Source organism: Lepidochelys kempii, chromosome 3 (assembly GCF_965140285.1).
Source record: "Lepidochelys kempii isolate rLepKem1 chromosome 3, rLepKem1.hap1, whole genome shotgun sequence".
Lineage (NCBI taxonomy): Eukaryota > Metazoa > Chordata > Testudines > Cheloniidae > Lepidochelys > Lepidochelys kempii.
In genome coordinates, this window is record NC_136382.1 from 167550324 (window position 1) to 167566492 (window position 16169).

Here is a 16169-nt window from a genome sequence, read left to right on the forward strand (position 1 = left end):
TTATGAGAGTCTGCATATAGCATTACACACCACTTTCCCACAACATTTCAGATTTTTCCTACATTTGCTAATCTAGCTGTGTGTTTATACTGATGTTAGTTTACAAAGGGCTGAATGCGTTTTTAACAAGTAAACATCTGCTACAAAGTTTGTCTCCATCAGTAGAACGTGGTTCATTGCTTCAGTCTATCAGCCAAATTTAAAAGCTCCATCCTGCCCATTAAATATGCTATTGGCCTACAGTCTCTGTACAATGTGTACATAAGCAAGATCTGAACAGCTCTGCCCATTTGAGTAGAGCTAGGGGAGAATGAATGTGTTCCATATCCTTGGCATTCAGAATATCCCACCCCATTGTGGAACAATCTTTTAAAATGTCATTCTGAAGAACTACAATGATTTTCACAATTATTAAAATATATTTTCTATTTTCCTTCTTAGAGCCACAATTTATTTGTTCCCCTGTTGCATGATTTTATGTGAAATCTGAAGGTCTTGTCTGATCTTTATTTCTCAGTTTTTGCTTTTGAAATATTACAAAATAAAATCAGCTTTACAGTTTCAAAATCCCCATTTAAAATACTTGAACTGGATTATAATAATTCAGGGGCTTTTCTGTTATTATTTGGGCCTCAATCCTACTCTCAGGTAAGTCAATGGAAGTTTTGAACTGACTTATAAAGCAGCAGGATTCTTGTGTGCTTAGCCAGAACTCCTAAAGAAAGAGGATTGACGATGTCTACATTAACAAAAAAAAGTCCCCTCTTAGAATTTACAGTGTACTAGGTGTGTAATATAAAAGTTTTCCCCCAGTTTTAACCAAACCAAATTCTTCAGTGCAATTAAGGGTATGTCTGCACTGCAGCTGGGATGTGTAATTCCCAGCTCAGGTAGACATATGTGCTCTAGTTCACCTTGCATTTGGATAGTGCAGCTCAATACTTTTAGCATCAGTCATCTGAGGTTCAAATGTTGTGACACCACTTAGGTTCTTTGATACAGCTATGTGTTGGTGCAATACCCATTTTGCAGTTGGGTAAAATGAGATAAGGGATGTTTAAGCTGCTTGCCTGAGCAATACAGTAAGAGCTGGGAATAGAACACAGGACTTCTCTCTCCTAAAGTCTACTTAACTCCCTTAAAATCAATTTAGTTAGGTGTCTAAATACTCTTGAGGAGCTGGGTCAAAGTGACTTGCCCAGAGCAAGGAGTTGAGTCTGGGTCTCTAGGGTCCCAAGCTAATGCACTAACCAGCCTTCCTTCTGACTTCCATGAGTCCTGGATCAAGCCCCTAGCCTTCTACCTTTAGCCATTAGAATATAATGCTTTATATTCCATATAATTGAATTAATATTTTACATTAATTTGTGAGCTGTATAATTTAATATTAATTTAAATTGTATGAATCATGTGAAAAGATCTGGGAATACCAGAAAATGTAGATGTACACAATTAAAAATGTAGACATACCCAATCAGATCATTATGATAGATTAGCTGAGGCTTTACAACTACAGCATCTATTGGGTTTTTTCTTGGGCTTGAATCTATGAATTTCATAGCTGAACAAAATAATGTGTACTACTAGTAAGATATTTAGATATTCCTTCTAAATATGCACTGGATGTGCATAGACATTTTAACCTATACAAATATCCATTGCCTAGTTTAAAGAGGTGTGGGAAGAATCAATATGTTAGTGTCTGAAAAATAATTTGAAGATGAAAAGAAAAATTTAAGTGTTAAGGACTAGTGCTCCATAATGTTGTTAAAATATTATTTGGATAATAAACATGGAGTAGCCTTTTAATCTTGAAACAAAAGGAGTGCATGTTTTCAGCAATCAGACTAGATTTGTCTCTAAATGAAAAATGTGCTAAGTACTTCTTATAAAGGAATATGACTAGTGCATGTGGAAAAATGGCTTTTCAAACGTCTCACTTCATGATCCCTAGACAATACATGCATAGTATTTGGCCCACATTTATCTCTGGTATAACTGCACTGAAGTCCACTCCACTTCTGATATCAGTGTTGTTACACCAGGGATTAATTTATTCCACTATGCATAAGGAGTCTGATCCAAAGTCCACTGATGTCAGTGGAATCCTATCCATCCCCATAGTGAATATGAGATAATGTGGGAGGTTTAGCTGGGATGAGGTTGAAATGGCTGTATTACCCATGAGGGGTGAAGCCACAAGTGAATTATTCAGATTATCCCAAATAGCAGTCCATACAAAGGTAATATCACATTACGTCACCATATCTTCAGTATCCACCCCTCATGTTTAGAAAAACTACTTTAGAAATGTTTGAGTTGTTTCATATTCCTCCACTCATAAAGCCAGTCTGCCTTAGGTACCATGAGACCAACTGCACTGTTCTCTGATAAATGAGAAAATTAATCATACATTTTGGAAACCTATAAAAGTGCCCTAAAATAGCTTTTCTATATATATTTCTGAACCTACTGAAAATAGAAACAAATGTAGGTTTCTCTTTGCAAAGCTGGGGATCTTCCCTTTCAGTAATACCAAGCTTCCATGTAACCTTGAGGGATCGCAGAATATCAGACCTCAAACCTGTCAGAAGTGCAAGAATTAATATTGCTTATCTTGAGCCTTGGATCAGTGTATTTAGTGGGGAAAAGAATTTGGGGGAAACAGAGAAACATTTTTCTTCTGGTTATTTTTAAAAGAGAAGCAAAACTATTGACTCAGATGCTCAGGAAGGAGTTTGGAATGTAAAACCAATATATCTTCCTTTTAAGTAGCATGAAACATCTTGCATCTGTAGTAGTATATCATCACCAAGTTTCATATAGGTCATGATAAAGGTATATTAAATTTAACCTCTTGAACTTTTGACTTGTACTAATAATTTTTCAAGAAAAACATTCAGGGAGCTACAGCAATGCATGTGTTGATGAAAGGAGATCCTCATGAATGATGAGGCCAGAGGTAGCTTCCAGGCATAGCAAGATATCGATTGTCCCTACATAATCTTTGTCTTTCTAGTTAGATAAGGTGCAAGAGGTAATATATTTTATTGGACCAGCTTCTGTTGGTGCAATAAACAAGCTTTCAATCTCTTCTTGTCTGGGAAACTGAGGCCTTGTCTACACTACCAAGTTTTGTTGAAAAAGGTGATGTTGACACTCAGAAGTTGGCATAATAAAAATCAGAATGTCCTGTTCACACTCGCTCCCTCTGTCAGCACAGCACATCCACAGTTGAGGCACTATCATTGACAGTGTGAGCAATGCATTATGGGTACCTATCCCACAGTCCAGCTTCACACCTTCTGTCACTAGGTGGCATGGGAAGGTGGAGTGGATAGCGGCGCATCTTGGAACTGAGCTCCATGTCCCAGTTGCTTTCTGTCCCAGCACTCCATGGACTTTTGGCTTTCTTTTGTGGTATTTTTCAATGGCCCTTCTTTGCTGTGCACCCCAGCATCTTTGTGAGAAGGGATGGATCTTGCATAAGCCCTGTTAACTGTCATGAAGACATTGCAGATGGCAGTGCAGTTAATCACGAAGTTCCTAACTGAAGCAGACTCCCAGTTGCCTGACATGCTGTGTGATATGGATAGGAGCAACTTTAGATTGCTTTTGGCATTCACAGAACAGCTGCATAGGGTACACCATTGCTTTTTGGCTCAGGAAGCAAGCACTGAATGGTGGTATCATATAGTCGTGCAGGGGTGGGATGACGAGCAGTGGCAAGCCACCTTCCTGGAACTGTGTGTAGAGCTCACCCCAGCACTGTGTTACAAGGACACAAGAATGAGAGCTAACCTCTCAGTAGAGAAGCGTGTGGCAATCGGTGTGTGGAAGCTGATGATTCCAGACTGCTACTGGTTGGTCACGAATCAATCTGGAGTTGTGAAGTCCACTGTTGGTGCTGCGTTAATGCAAGTGTGCAGGGCAATTAATCGCATCCTGCTACAAAGGACCACGACTCTGGGAAATGTGTGTGAAACAGTGGATGGCTTTGCAGAAATGGGTTTCCCTAACTGTGGAGGGGCAATAGATGGCACACACATTCCAATCTTGGCATCAGACCACCTTGTGACGGAGTACATTAATAGGAAGAGGTGCTTCTCCATGGTGTTGCAGGACACGGGGTGGTCTGGAAAGGTGCATGGTGCATGCATCTTCAGAACACCGGCCTGTATAGAAAGCTATAGAAAGCAGTTTCTTTCCAGAAGATTACATTGGGAGATGTTGAAAAGTCATAGAGATCCTGGGAGACCCAGCTGTGACTTGTGAAAGCTTACACAGGAAACCTGGACAGCAGTAAGGAGTGGTTCAACAACAGGCTGAGTAGGTGCCAGGTGACAGGGGAATGTGCTTTTTCCAGATTAAAGCTGCACTGGTGGTGCCTTTATGGCAGGTTAGGCCTTAATGAGGATAATGTTCCCATAGTCATAGCTACGTGCTGTACATTGCATAATATTTGTGAAGATAAAGGTGAAAGGTTTGCTCAGGGGTGGAGTGTTGAGACAGACTGCTTGGCTGCTGATTTTGAGCAGCCAGATACCAGGGCTGTCAGAGAACCCCAAAGGGGGTGTGGGGGGGGAGGAATTTGAAGCAGGGAGGCTTTGAGGTAACACTTTGAAAATGAGAACCAGTAATGTATATTTCTGATTGGTGCTGCAATGTTACATTACATGTTGTTTTCCTTGGAAGCAATGGTGACATTTGGGGCCTTACAGTCAAGCAAGCACATGAATTAACTGCCCATGTATGTATTGGTAGTGCCTGCTATCTCAGTGTGTAGAAAACAAATAAAGATGAGTTACCTTTCAAAAACTTTGCTTTTATTGCACAAGCAACAACACACACAAAGATGCTTTGTGGGAAAGGAGGTCCCAGGGAAGGGCAGACTTTCATCATTAAAGTTGGACCTACACAGAGCTCTGAAAATTGTCTGAGGGGGTGGAGCAAAGGCGAAACCAAGAAGTCCCAGCGAGTGGAAAGGACTGTGTGGGCGGAGTTGTGGGTGGGGGGCATGGAAAAGCATTCTGAATGTGCGGCAGGGGAGAGCGGGCCCGGATCTGCTCAGTCTGCAGCATTATTAAGGACTTCAGCATCTGCGTTTGCTCCTCCATGACTTTAATCATCTGCTCACTAGCGTCCTTAACAAACTCCTGATTTTCTTTTCTGTCCTGCCTTTTGGCTTCCCACCACTCCAAAGCAGAGAAAAGGGAACGCAAGGAGAAGTGCAGGACCTCCCGGAACATGTCATCTTCGCTCTGTCATGGGGACTTCCTTATGTGGCAGAGACGCTCGGCTGGTGTGTGTGTGTGTGTGTGTGGAGCGGTGTTCCTGAAGGCCATATCTGCCAAAGCACAAGGAACAATGCACAGAAGCATGATTTTTAAATTCACGCACAGCATTGAAACATTACAGTAAAATACACCTTTTGCAACATACGCTCACTTTCTCACTGATCCTTGGCAAGCACATATCTCTGCGAACACCCAAAACATGGTGAGTGGGGGTGGGGGTGCTGCACATGGGGAAAAGACCACTCATTCTGCAAGGGTTGTGATGCAGCTGACTAGGAGAAAAAATATAAAATTCTCCCACGCTTTTCCACAGGCAGGGGTCATTCTAGCAGATATCTCACTGCTATGGGTAAGCAGGGAAACGCTTGTGCCTTCCACCCTGGTCCCTATGCTGCTTGTTTGTGTGCCGCTTTGGTTCCTATACAAGTGATTGCCGAATGGTGTGGGAAAGTTTCCTACAATGGGGGAAGGAACAAAGCAGCTCTGCCACGGAACCGTCAGCAGAGGATTATTGAGTACTTTCAGGAAACTTTCCTGGAGAGCTCTCTGGAGGATTCCCGTGAGATCTCAGCATTCATCAACATCCTGTTCCGCCACAGTGATTAGCTACACAGGGAAATGTCCAGCTCACAGAAACACAGCTAACCTCCCACATTTCTATACCCTGAACCTACCTTCGCACTACACAAACCAAGCCATTTACCAGGCATCTCTTCTCCTGCTTCTTGCTTGCCGGAGAGCAACTGCTGAGACTGGCTAGATGCCTCTGGAGTGGTGAACAGTTCCTGGCTGCCTGCCTCACCGGCAGACCCCCCCTGGGAGTTCCACATCATCATCTAACTCCACCAGGAGCGGCGAGTTGTATGGGCCTGTGGCACCTGTGCTCCATCAATATGAGAGCACCGGGCCCTGGCTCCACCAAAGTTCACAGCTGGGTCTCTCCCCCGGCCCCGCCTGCCGCCCCCGTGCGCCTCCCCTGGAGCATCCCCCCTGGCCCCGCCTGCCACCCCCGGGAAATTTAAAAGGGCCCGGGGCCCCCACTGCCACCATTGGCAGTGGAACAGGGCTAAGGCAGCTTCCTGCCCACCCACTTGCTCACCTGCTCGCCCGCCTGCTCTGCTTCCAGAAGCAGCCGGCACATCCCTGCAGCTCCTGGGGGTGGGGGGCTTGTCTCCGAGCATGCCTCCGCCCTGAGCTGCAGCCAATGGGAGCTGTGGGGATGGTGCCTGTGGGTAGCAGTACATGGAGACTCCTCCAGCCCCCAGCCTAGGAGCTGCTGCCAGAGGGGGTGCAGGTCACTTTTGGGAGCTGCCCGAGGTAAGCACTGCACCCCTCACCCTCTCCTGCACCCCTGCCCCAGCCCAGATCCTGCCCCTAAACTCCCTCCCAGAGCCCGCACCCCACACCCCCTCCTGCACCGAAACCCCCTGCCCCAGCCCAGACCCCACACCCAAACTCCCTCCCAGAGCCCATCCCCCGCACCCCATCCTTAGGGTGACCAGAGGTCCTGATTTTATAGGGACCGTCCTGATATTTGGGGCATTGTCTTATATAGGTGCCAATTACCCCCCACCTCCTGTCCCAATTTTTCACCCTTGGTATCTGGTCACATACCCATCCCGCACCCCAACCGCCTGCCCCAGCCCAGACCCTGCACTCAAACTCACTCCCAGAGCCTGCCCCCTGCAGCCCAACCCCTTGCCCCAGCCCAGAGCCCGCACCCTGCGCCCAAACTCCCTCCCAGAGCCTTAGGCAGGTGGGAGGGGTGATGGGACTTGGACCTGTTCTGGGCACCACCAAAAATTATACAAACCTGCTGCCCCTGAACTCCACTTCTTCATCAATGACTTCGTTCTCCAGGGTAGGTTGTCTTTCCAGTGTCTAGGCCCACCGAAGTATCCATGGGGCTCTTGGTGATGGAGGTGGGGTCACCACCAAGGATACCATCCAGCTCCTTATAGAACGGGCAGGTCTTAGGTGTAGCACTGGAGTGATGGTTTGGCTCCCTCACCTTATGGTCCACCTGCCTCGGCTCCTTTATCTTTGCTCTGCACTGCTGTGTGTCCCGATCATAGCCCTTTTCACACAAGCCTCGAGATATCTGCCCGTAGGTATCAAAATTCATACGGCTCAAGCACAACTGGGACTGCACAGCCTCCTCTCCCCATATACTGAGCAGATCCAACAGCTCTGCAGTGGTCCAAGCGAGGGAGCGTTTGCTGCGATAACCTGCCATGGGCACATGGGAAGATGCAATGAGACCTCTCCAGGCTGTGCAAACAGGAAACGGAATTTCAAAAATTCCCAGGGCTTCTAAGGGGGAGGGGGGTGGATGGTTGTTTTCCTGGTTGCAGGGCAGTGGAGTCCAAACTGCTGACCAGAGCGGTCACCATGGGCATTGTGGGACACCTCCTGGAGGCCAGTTAAAGCGGTAAAATCAAACGTGGTGTCTACACTGCCACTTTCAGCACTATGACAGGTTTCAGAGTAACAGCCGTGTTAGTCTGTATTCGCAAAAAGAAAAGGAGTACTTGTGGCACCTTAGAGACTAACCAATTTATTTGAGCATGAGCTTTCATGAGCTACAGCTCACTTCATCGGATGCATACCGTGGAAACTGTTTCCACGGTATGCATCCGATGAAGTGAGCTGTAGCTCACAAAAGCTCATGCTCAAATAAATTGGTTAGTCTCTAAGGTGCCACAAGTACTCCTTTACTTTCAGCACTAAAACTTTAGTCGTTCAGGGGTGTGAAAAAGCACCCCCTGAGCGACAAAAGTGTTAGTGCTGAAAAGTGCCAATATAGACAGCGCTTTCTCACCAGAAGTCGTGCTCACGGCGATAAAGCTACTACCCCTCATTTGGGGTGGTTACTTTTTATTGCCAGGAGAGCTCTTCCCACAGCAATAAAGCATGTCTATGCTGCCCATGTCACAGCGCTGCCATGGCCGCACTGTAACGCGGGCAGTGTAGACATACCTTAACCTCTCCTTGGGGTGGTTATATTTTATTGCCAAAACAGCATTTTTGCCACCAAATGTCGCATTGCAGTATGTACGCACTCACTGTTTTGTCAACAAAAGCTGCCTTTTGTCAACAAAACTTTGTAGTACAGATAAGGCCTAACTCAAAGTGTCACAGCTAAATACCAGAGTTGGACAGATTGTTTAGCATAGGTAGTTAACACATTGCAAGGGCCCATTCAAAGTGAATTGGCCTGTTAACACCCCCCCCCCGTGGGAGGGAAGGAAAAGTGGGGTTCAGGCAGCTGGGAGGGTTGTTAGTGCCTTATACATTCTTATAATAAGCCACATATCCAGTGTGTCTATTCAGGCCATGATTTTTAGTAGTTAGCAAAGTTACGAATTTAAAACTCATCCTTCTTGCTAAGCATTTATACTGGTCTCATCACTGTCCTGGTGGCGGGATAGACCCTTTTTATATACAGGAAATGGTTGTTTTCGCTGTCCCACTAAAGAATCCATCTAATCCAACGTATGGCGGTGCAGGAAGGAGTGTGTTAAGGATTGTGATCCTGTTTCCTCTTCCTCTTTTCACTCCGCCTCCTAGACCTTAAAAAATGTAATTGTAGAAATGGGCCTCAGTCCAAACTCCGGATCTGAGCACCCCCTAAATCCCTGTCCCCCTGCAGAGCGGGAGCTGAGTTTTCTCTCTAAGGAGCTGAACTAAACCCTCCCGTCCAGCCCCCTCTGACATGTTCTCTCTTTACTAGGTAGTTAGTGGGTGGGGAAGTTTGGCTCCCATCGCCAAGGAATCGCTTTCCGGTGCGGGTGTAGCCTTCAGTTCTTTCCCAAATTGCCCTCCCCCGCGGTGCTGGGGTATCTATCGCTCGGAGTATCGCTCTCACACGCCCGCCGAGGCGTGCGGAGGAAGGGAGCTCTGGCCTCCCCCCGCCTGGCTGTGCTCCGTAGCCCCTCTCGCTTCCCCACGCAGCCACCCTTGCGGTTTCGCAGCTAGTTCCCTCCTAAGTTTCAAAGGGCGCCACGTGACTTCCATGAAATTGACAAGCGAGAGCTGCCGCCGCCGTGAGTGCGGGACTCCCAGGCTCTGCCTCCCGGAGGCTGCGGCGGCGGCCGGATCCGGGCAGAGGGGGCGGCTCCTCCCCGGGGGCTGGGGAAGCACAGAGAGCGTGCGAGCCGCTGCAGCCAGGTGCTGGCTGCCGGGATGCCCCGGGCCGGAGTTTCCCCCTAGCGAGGCTGGGGACAGGAGTGCGCTGGCAGGGGCCGGGGTGCGGGGAGCGTGGCTGCTCTTTGGGCTCCCGCCGCGGCCCTGGCCGCTCAGCAGCTCCCGGGATGTCGCACGGTGTCCCGGCTTCGGGCAGCGTTCTGCAGAGAAGCGCCTCTTCCGATGGGAATCAGCCGCAGGTACCGGGCAGGGGAAGGGGAGGATGAAGGGTGCAGGGCAGCGGCAGCGGTAGTCAGGGTCCGAGTGGCACAGCAGCCGGGGCTTGGGGCGGGACACCAGCCGGGCAGGAGCAGGCTGTGGAGAAGCACTGGAGGGCGTGGGCCGGGATGTCAGAGCAGCCTTTCCCTGCTCTCATCCCATTGCCCCTGTACAAAGGTGGCTGAAGCCCCTTGTGTGCGCCGAGTGCTTTTCTTCAATTTGGCACCGACTTGCCTCTGGTCCTCTCTCTCTCTCTTAATTTGAGCAATTGTTGCTTATTCTTTATGGACTCCCTGCAAATCACATCACAGGAGGAAATGTTTTCCTCACTACCATAGGTGGCATCCTTCACCCCCACGTTTCTGAGGCTGTAGATCCGGGGTCCAGCATGGGGATCACTTTTGACAGGACCATGTCCTGATCTATGGCACAGCTGGAACTGGGTCCCAAATACATAACGCTGAGTCCCCTATAACATAGTGACCACAGTCAGGTGGGAGGTGCAGGCAAAGAAGGCTTTTCTCCTCTTCTTGGCAGGGCAGATTCACAGGATGGCAGCCAGGATCAGGATGTACAGGTAGGAGACAGGATGATCAGAACTGTAGGGCTGCCAGTTTTAGCTGGACATATTCCTGGAGGTTTCATCACATGACATAACCTTTAATTCCTGGAGATTCCAGGACAATCCTGGCGAGTTGGCAACCCTAAGAGAAATGGCTGCTTCCCTGCTTCCCAAGATGAAGAGCAGCATCTCATTGATGTTGGTATTGGTTGTCCTGAGCTTGTCTTGGGACACTAACTCCTGCCTGGAGATGCCTGTGCTGTAATCTCTAAGCCCCTAGGGAAGATGCAGAACAGAGCAAGATGCCCTCTTTCCATGGATCTGTAATTACCATGGGCGCTCCTCTTGCCCACTGTAGCCCTTTCTTTCATGAAACCACACACAGACATATGTCTCTCCTGAGCATGTCTGACACATGGGGTGGAATTCATCACTGGTGCGACTCCACAGTGTTACCTCAGAGATTAGTTCAGTTCACGGACTTTATCATAAATCTTCCTTGTAAGAGAGGAAACAGTGGTTAACTTGACGTACTTTGGAGTAAACATTGCTAGGAGCAACAGCAGCCACCGCTGCCAGCAGCCTTAACACTGTCATTGACATGCTGGGATGAACTCTGTGTCTTCTTTCTAAACCAACATGAAAGGCAATTGATCATGTCCTGTTACAGAGCTGTAGGGAAATACTTGCAGCATGCATGGGGAACTCCTCCCCCTGCTCTCCAATCCCTGCTCACTCTTCTGCAGAATTTGCTGCAGCTTGGTGATGAATGTTCTTTCTCTGGACAATAAAAATCTTATTGTCTTCTAAGTCGAATGTGACTTAGATCTGCAGACAACTGTTGCTGGGCATTGTTAGCTACCAGGAAGGCTTGTTTACTCGATTCCTTTAATGTATATAAAATTCTGCTCTAGCCTGAGAGGAAGCAAATGAAATTTCAGACCACATGGAGAATTTTTCAGGTATGCAAGGGAGGGTTAATCATTGGATTTATAATGAAAAGCCTCCTGAAGCCTCCACAAACCATGATCAAGACTCCATAATGAAAACAGAAAGTTATTTTCTAGGTTGTGAGTGGATTTTGTGTGTGAACAATACACGAAAACATTAATCCAAAACAGGATCTCTTAGTAAGATATTTTGTATAGGAGATTTTCCTTTCTAAAAAGCTAAAACATCTGTGATGGTGTAAATTTCAAAGATACTGTGGCATGTGTATTATATGCTATTTATGTAATCAACAAGGTTGTTTCTGGAAGACCACATGGTCTACTGGATTAAATGGACATAAACGCTATTATTCTGATTGGTAGAGTTAGGGCAAGATACAGGCAGGGGTACTGGAATAATTTTTATAGTGGGGGTGCTGAAAGTGGAAAGAATGAATTTGGTTGTTATTACTACTTCAAGCCAGGGGGTGCTGCTACACCTTCAGCACCCCTAGTTCTAGCCCCTTGGATGCAGGGTACCGCAGAATCAGGCCTCTCTATTTTTTAGTCCTGGTTGTGCCATTGACTTGCTCAACAACCCCAGCTCCCACTGATGTCAATAGGAGCTACAAATACTCAGCACTTTTGAAAATCTCCATGCCTCATTTTCCCTGTCTGTGTAATGGAGATAATGCTACTTACTGACCTTTGCAAAGTGCTTTAAGATGTGTGGATGGAGAGGATTATGTAAGAATGAAATATTATTATTATGAAGCACACCAGATTGTTTGCTTATTTTCACTAAAAGTTATTTCCTTGCTTTTTGAATCTCAGTGCACTTTTTAAAAAAACAGCAACAAGATGTGTTTGGTTTGGTTTTTCAGAGTCCTGAAGAGGATGATAGGAAGATAAGACGGAGAGAAAAAAACAGAGTCGCTGCCCAAAGAAGCCGGAAGAAACAAACGCAGAAAGCAGACAAACTCCATGAGGTGAATGGGTACTTCATATGTTGCTGTTGTCTTTTGAGCGTTGTGTGCGGAATTTAACCATACTATGCATTTCTTAAACAGGGATATGAAATGATTTTTGTACTAATCCAGCATGAGGAAGTATGGGTTTGGTGTAAAAACATATGAATTACCATACTGGACCATGCTGGTGAGCTGTCTAGTCCAATATTTTGCCTACATTGAAACATCTGGAACTTGCCAACAGTGTTAGATCTTTATACTGAACAATTAAGGAATAAGCTTCCCATAGGGGAAGCTTCTCCTAACTCCAATAAGTCACTGAAGTATGAGGGTTTAGACAGTTTATATATATTTTATCCTATCTTAAACTGTGGATGTTTCCATTGTGCATATAAATGTCTGATCCTTTTTGAAATCCTATTAACAAGCCCTCAGCATCAATAATATAATATGGTAGTCCTATTGTCTGTTCAGTTGTAACTCTAACAGGGCAGGCATGTCTCTTTTCAGTGTTTGTACAGCAGCCAGTACAATGGGGCTTCCGGCTCGACTGGGGCTTTGGGCACCACCATACTATAAATATTTACTACTATGCTACTAATGCCTTTATGTAAGTGATGCAGCTTCAGGGCCCAGTTCAGCACAGAATTATCTCTATCTTCTACATTGTGAAAATAAAATTTATCCACAGAAGACAATTTTTCATGTCTTTTGTTCTTGCAAAACACTGTGAAGTGCAGGAAATACTTGTACTAGGGTCACCATACCTGGGTTCCACGATACCAACTTCTAGAGATGAAATGCCAAATTTCTGAGCTTTTCTTCCCCTGGTGTCTACTACAGAATGCCTCCAAACTCTTCAATAATTCAGTTCAGTTAATTCATTCCCAGAGGCAGTCTCTGCTCAGGTAAGAAGCAGGACTGGAATAACAGGAGTGTGGGTCAGGATTGATGTGGGTGCAATGGCAGAGCTGTGTTTAGAAACCAACATCGAACCTACCTGCATATTTGATTCTTCATAGTGCTCTTGTGAGCATTAAATTCAAACACATTTTAAAGGGGGAACAATAAAGATAACTTCAGAGGGAAACAGTTTGTTACACTTGCTGGATTGTGGGATATTTGCATTTTCAGATAGGAAAATATGATGAATGATTATTTTCTTGCAATATAAGCACACTGGTCATGGTGGTTGGACAGCCTGTGTTGATCTAGATATGAACTTCTGTGGAAGTTAACCCTGCTAACACACATTCAGTTGAAAGTGAAAACCAGAGAATAACTGCAGTTGCACTGAAACAGTGATCCCACAGCCTTTTCATGCTGATCAATATCATCTCACTGTATTCCCTCATCCGTCTGTTGTCTCTTGTCTTATATTTAGATTGTAAGCTCTTTGGGGTAGGGACTGTGTTATTGTTCTGTGTCTGTACAGCACCTAGCATAGAGGGGGTACTGGTCCACGAGTGGAACTCCTAGGTGCTACACTAATACAAATAATAATAATAATAAATTAATAATAATACCCCTCTCCCCCAGCATATATACCAGTTCAGTTTATATTACAAGGTCTCTAGCAAGTTAGTCAAGTCCCAGAAGAGCGGCAGGTGACAGCAGAAAATGAGGGGCTCACAGATGTTTTCCAATTTTGTAATCATTATTTTATGTAGTAGATAATGTAGAAAGAAAGTAGTGCTTAGTTTCGTTCTGAAACATAAATGCAGAATGTAGAGCTGAGTTAGCTGCTCTCAGGGCCAGACTTTGGGGTCAGTAGCTTTCATGGCATTACATGGCCAATCTGGGCTTCGCAGCCACACAAGTCATTGTACACCTGAAAGGGAAGAAACTCCAGGCACAGATTTAGCACTTTGGCAGTTGCCCAACTACTCACGTTTCCCAAAGCAGACCAAGACTCTGCCCAGTCTAACTTAGGTACTTTTCATTTTTTTAGGCAATACAAAACTGCCTTTTGCAGCCTGCAGAGGATGGTGTGGAACTCCTAAACCACCCCATCCCTTCAACCAGTGCAGAGGATATGGTTGGGGAAAGAAGCTGGGTATCCTGGTCACAGCCCACACTCCTGAAATCCCTGGTTCCCAGAATGGTCCCTTTGGGCCATTGCCAGCAAGCACAACCTAGAGCACCCTTAGGCTACAACAGTTTGTGATGGGAGAACTAGAACAAAATAGATTAGCCCAGGATCAGGAGAATGCAAAAGTGGCTAAATGCTAGCTTTGCAGTCCCCTCCTGAGTGGGACTACATGCTTCGTGGCCACAGCTCAGGATCTGGGCCCACAACAGTAGCTCAGTAAGAACATGGATAGTAACAGTTGTATTGTAACGAACATCTGTATTTATTAGGCTAGTTCAGTATTTTGATTCTTACATTAGATTTCAAAACATTAAATAAGCAGAAATAACAATTTATTCTGCTATCGTTTGATTAAAAAAGGTGAAGGCACCGAAAGGAATGTTTTTATTAGCAGTGGGCTTCCTTTTTTCATTCCAGGAATATGAGTGCCTTGAACAAGAAAATACCTCCCTGAAAAGAGAGATTGGGAAGCTAACAGATGAGATGAAACACCTGAGCGAGGTGTTGAAGGACCATGAAAAGATCTGCCCTTTATTGCACTGCTCCATGAATTTTGTGACCATACCCAGGCCTGATGCCCTCACCAGTTGCCTGCCAAGATGAGAGCTCCTCCTTATTGCCTTTAAATGCTGGTTATTGTTGCACGTAAATAGGAGAGATTTAAAGATCCAGCTTCTTTTTTTTTCACCACAATGCAGGTATATCCTCCCTTTTGCAGAGGGATGGACTTGATCTAATAGGCCTTTACGTCTCTAAATCCTCTGAATATCAAAAAGGTCAGTGTGGGAAGAACAAGACTGAGCTACAATTTATTTCCTAGAACCTGTAATACACTGTTTCATGTTCATAAATGGCAAAATATGATACAATCTGCTTTTACAGGATGGAAACTCTGGAGAAAAATAGCAGTCTAGGCTAGGATATGATTTACCCCACACTATGCCAGCTATTATTTCTGAGTTGTTAGGTTGTCATCCATAGTTCTTATATATATAATATCCTGGCTGCTCATTTTTTGTTTACACTCGGGTTTGGCTAATAAAATCAATGTGCTCTTTTTCTCTTTATGGTGTCTCCCACCTTCTTCGATATCCAATGCCTTTTGAACACCTTTACATTTGCTCATTTGTCAAATCCAAAGTCTAATGCTAATCTCCCTGCTTTCAGTGTGCCTTATTATTTGCTTATCACCAGCTTCAGGATGTTTGAAAAGCTTTATTGGCTTCCCTTCTGAAGGTTGTGTAACAACTGAGTGTAGATCATCTTCACTTCCCTAATCACCAATCCTCAAACCATCAATCCTCAAAGAGTTTTATTCCCATTCTTGCATGACGTGTGTGCCCACTTTCCAGGGAGTAAATGTAGAACAGGCAGTTTGGGGTCCAGTTTCATCCCAAGAGCAAAGCCACTGTAGCCAGTGGAATTCTACCAGGGGGAATTCCCTTTGGGTTTTTTTTGTTTTGTGGTTTGTTTGTATGTTTTGTAATTTACTAGTTGCCCTTTTCCACATTATCCATTACACATCTAGGGCTAGATTCACCAGGGTGACTTTTAGGTGCCTAACTGCCACGTTAGATGCCTAAGCCCAACATTTAGGTGTCACTAGCATTCACCATATCCCCAAGGTGCCTACATTTTGGCAACAGGTGTGCACAGCTGCCTCAATCCTGCCCCCATCCAGTGTTTAACTTTCACCTAAGCCCCAGCATGATGGATCAACTAGGCATTCCCCTGTCTATGTTGCCTTTGGGGCCTGATCCCATAGGTGTACTGATAGCATGCCTAAACCTGCACAAAAGATGCCAGAGGAGATGGTGGTGGTTTCCCCCTTTTGCCCAATAGCCCAGTGGTTAGAGCACTCACCCAGGATGTTGGAGACCTAGGTTCAAATCACTGCTGTACTGCCTCCTGTCT

The 16169-nt window shown here is 45.6% G+C and overlaps 1 protein-coding gene across 1 annotated transcript; it reads left to right on the plus strand.

The window, feature by feature from the left end:
- The first annotated feature begins 9282 nt into the window (after positions 1–9282).
- Positions 9283–15327, plus strand: BATF3 (basic leucine zipper ATF-like transcription factor 3). The gene is made up of 3 exons (XM_073335287.2): positions 9283–9682; positions 12077–12181; positions 14673–15327. Exons 1-3 carry the CDS (start codon positions 9611–9613, stop codon positions 14856–14858), a joined length of 363 nt encoding a protein of 120 aa, XP_073191388.1. The 5' UTR covers positions 9283–9610; the 3' UTR covers positions 14859–15327.
- Positions 15328–16169: the final 842 nt, after the last annotated feature.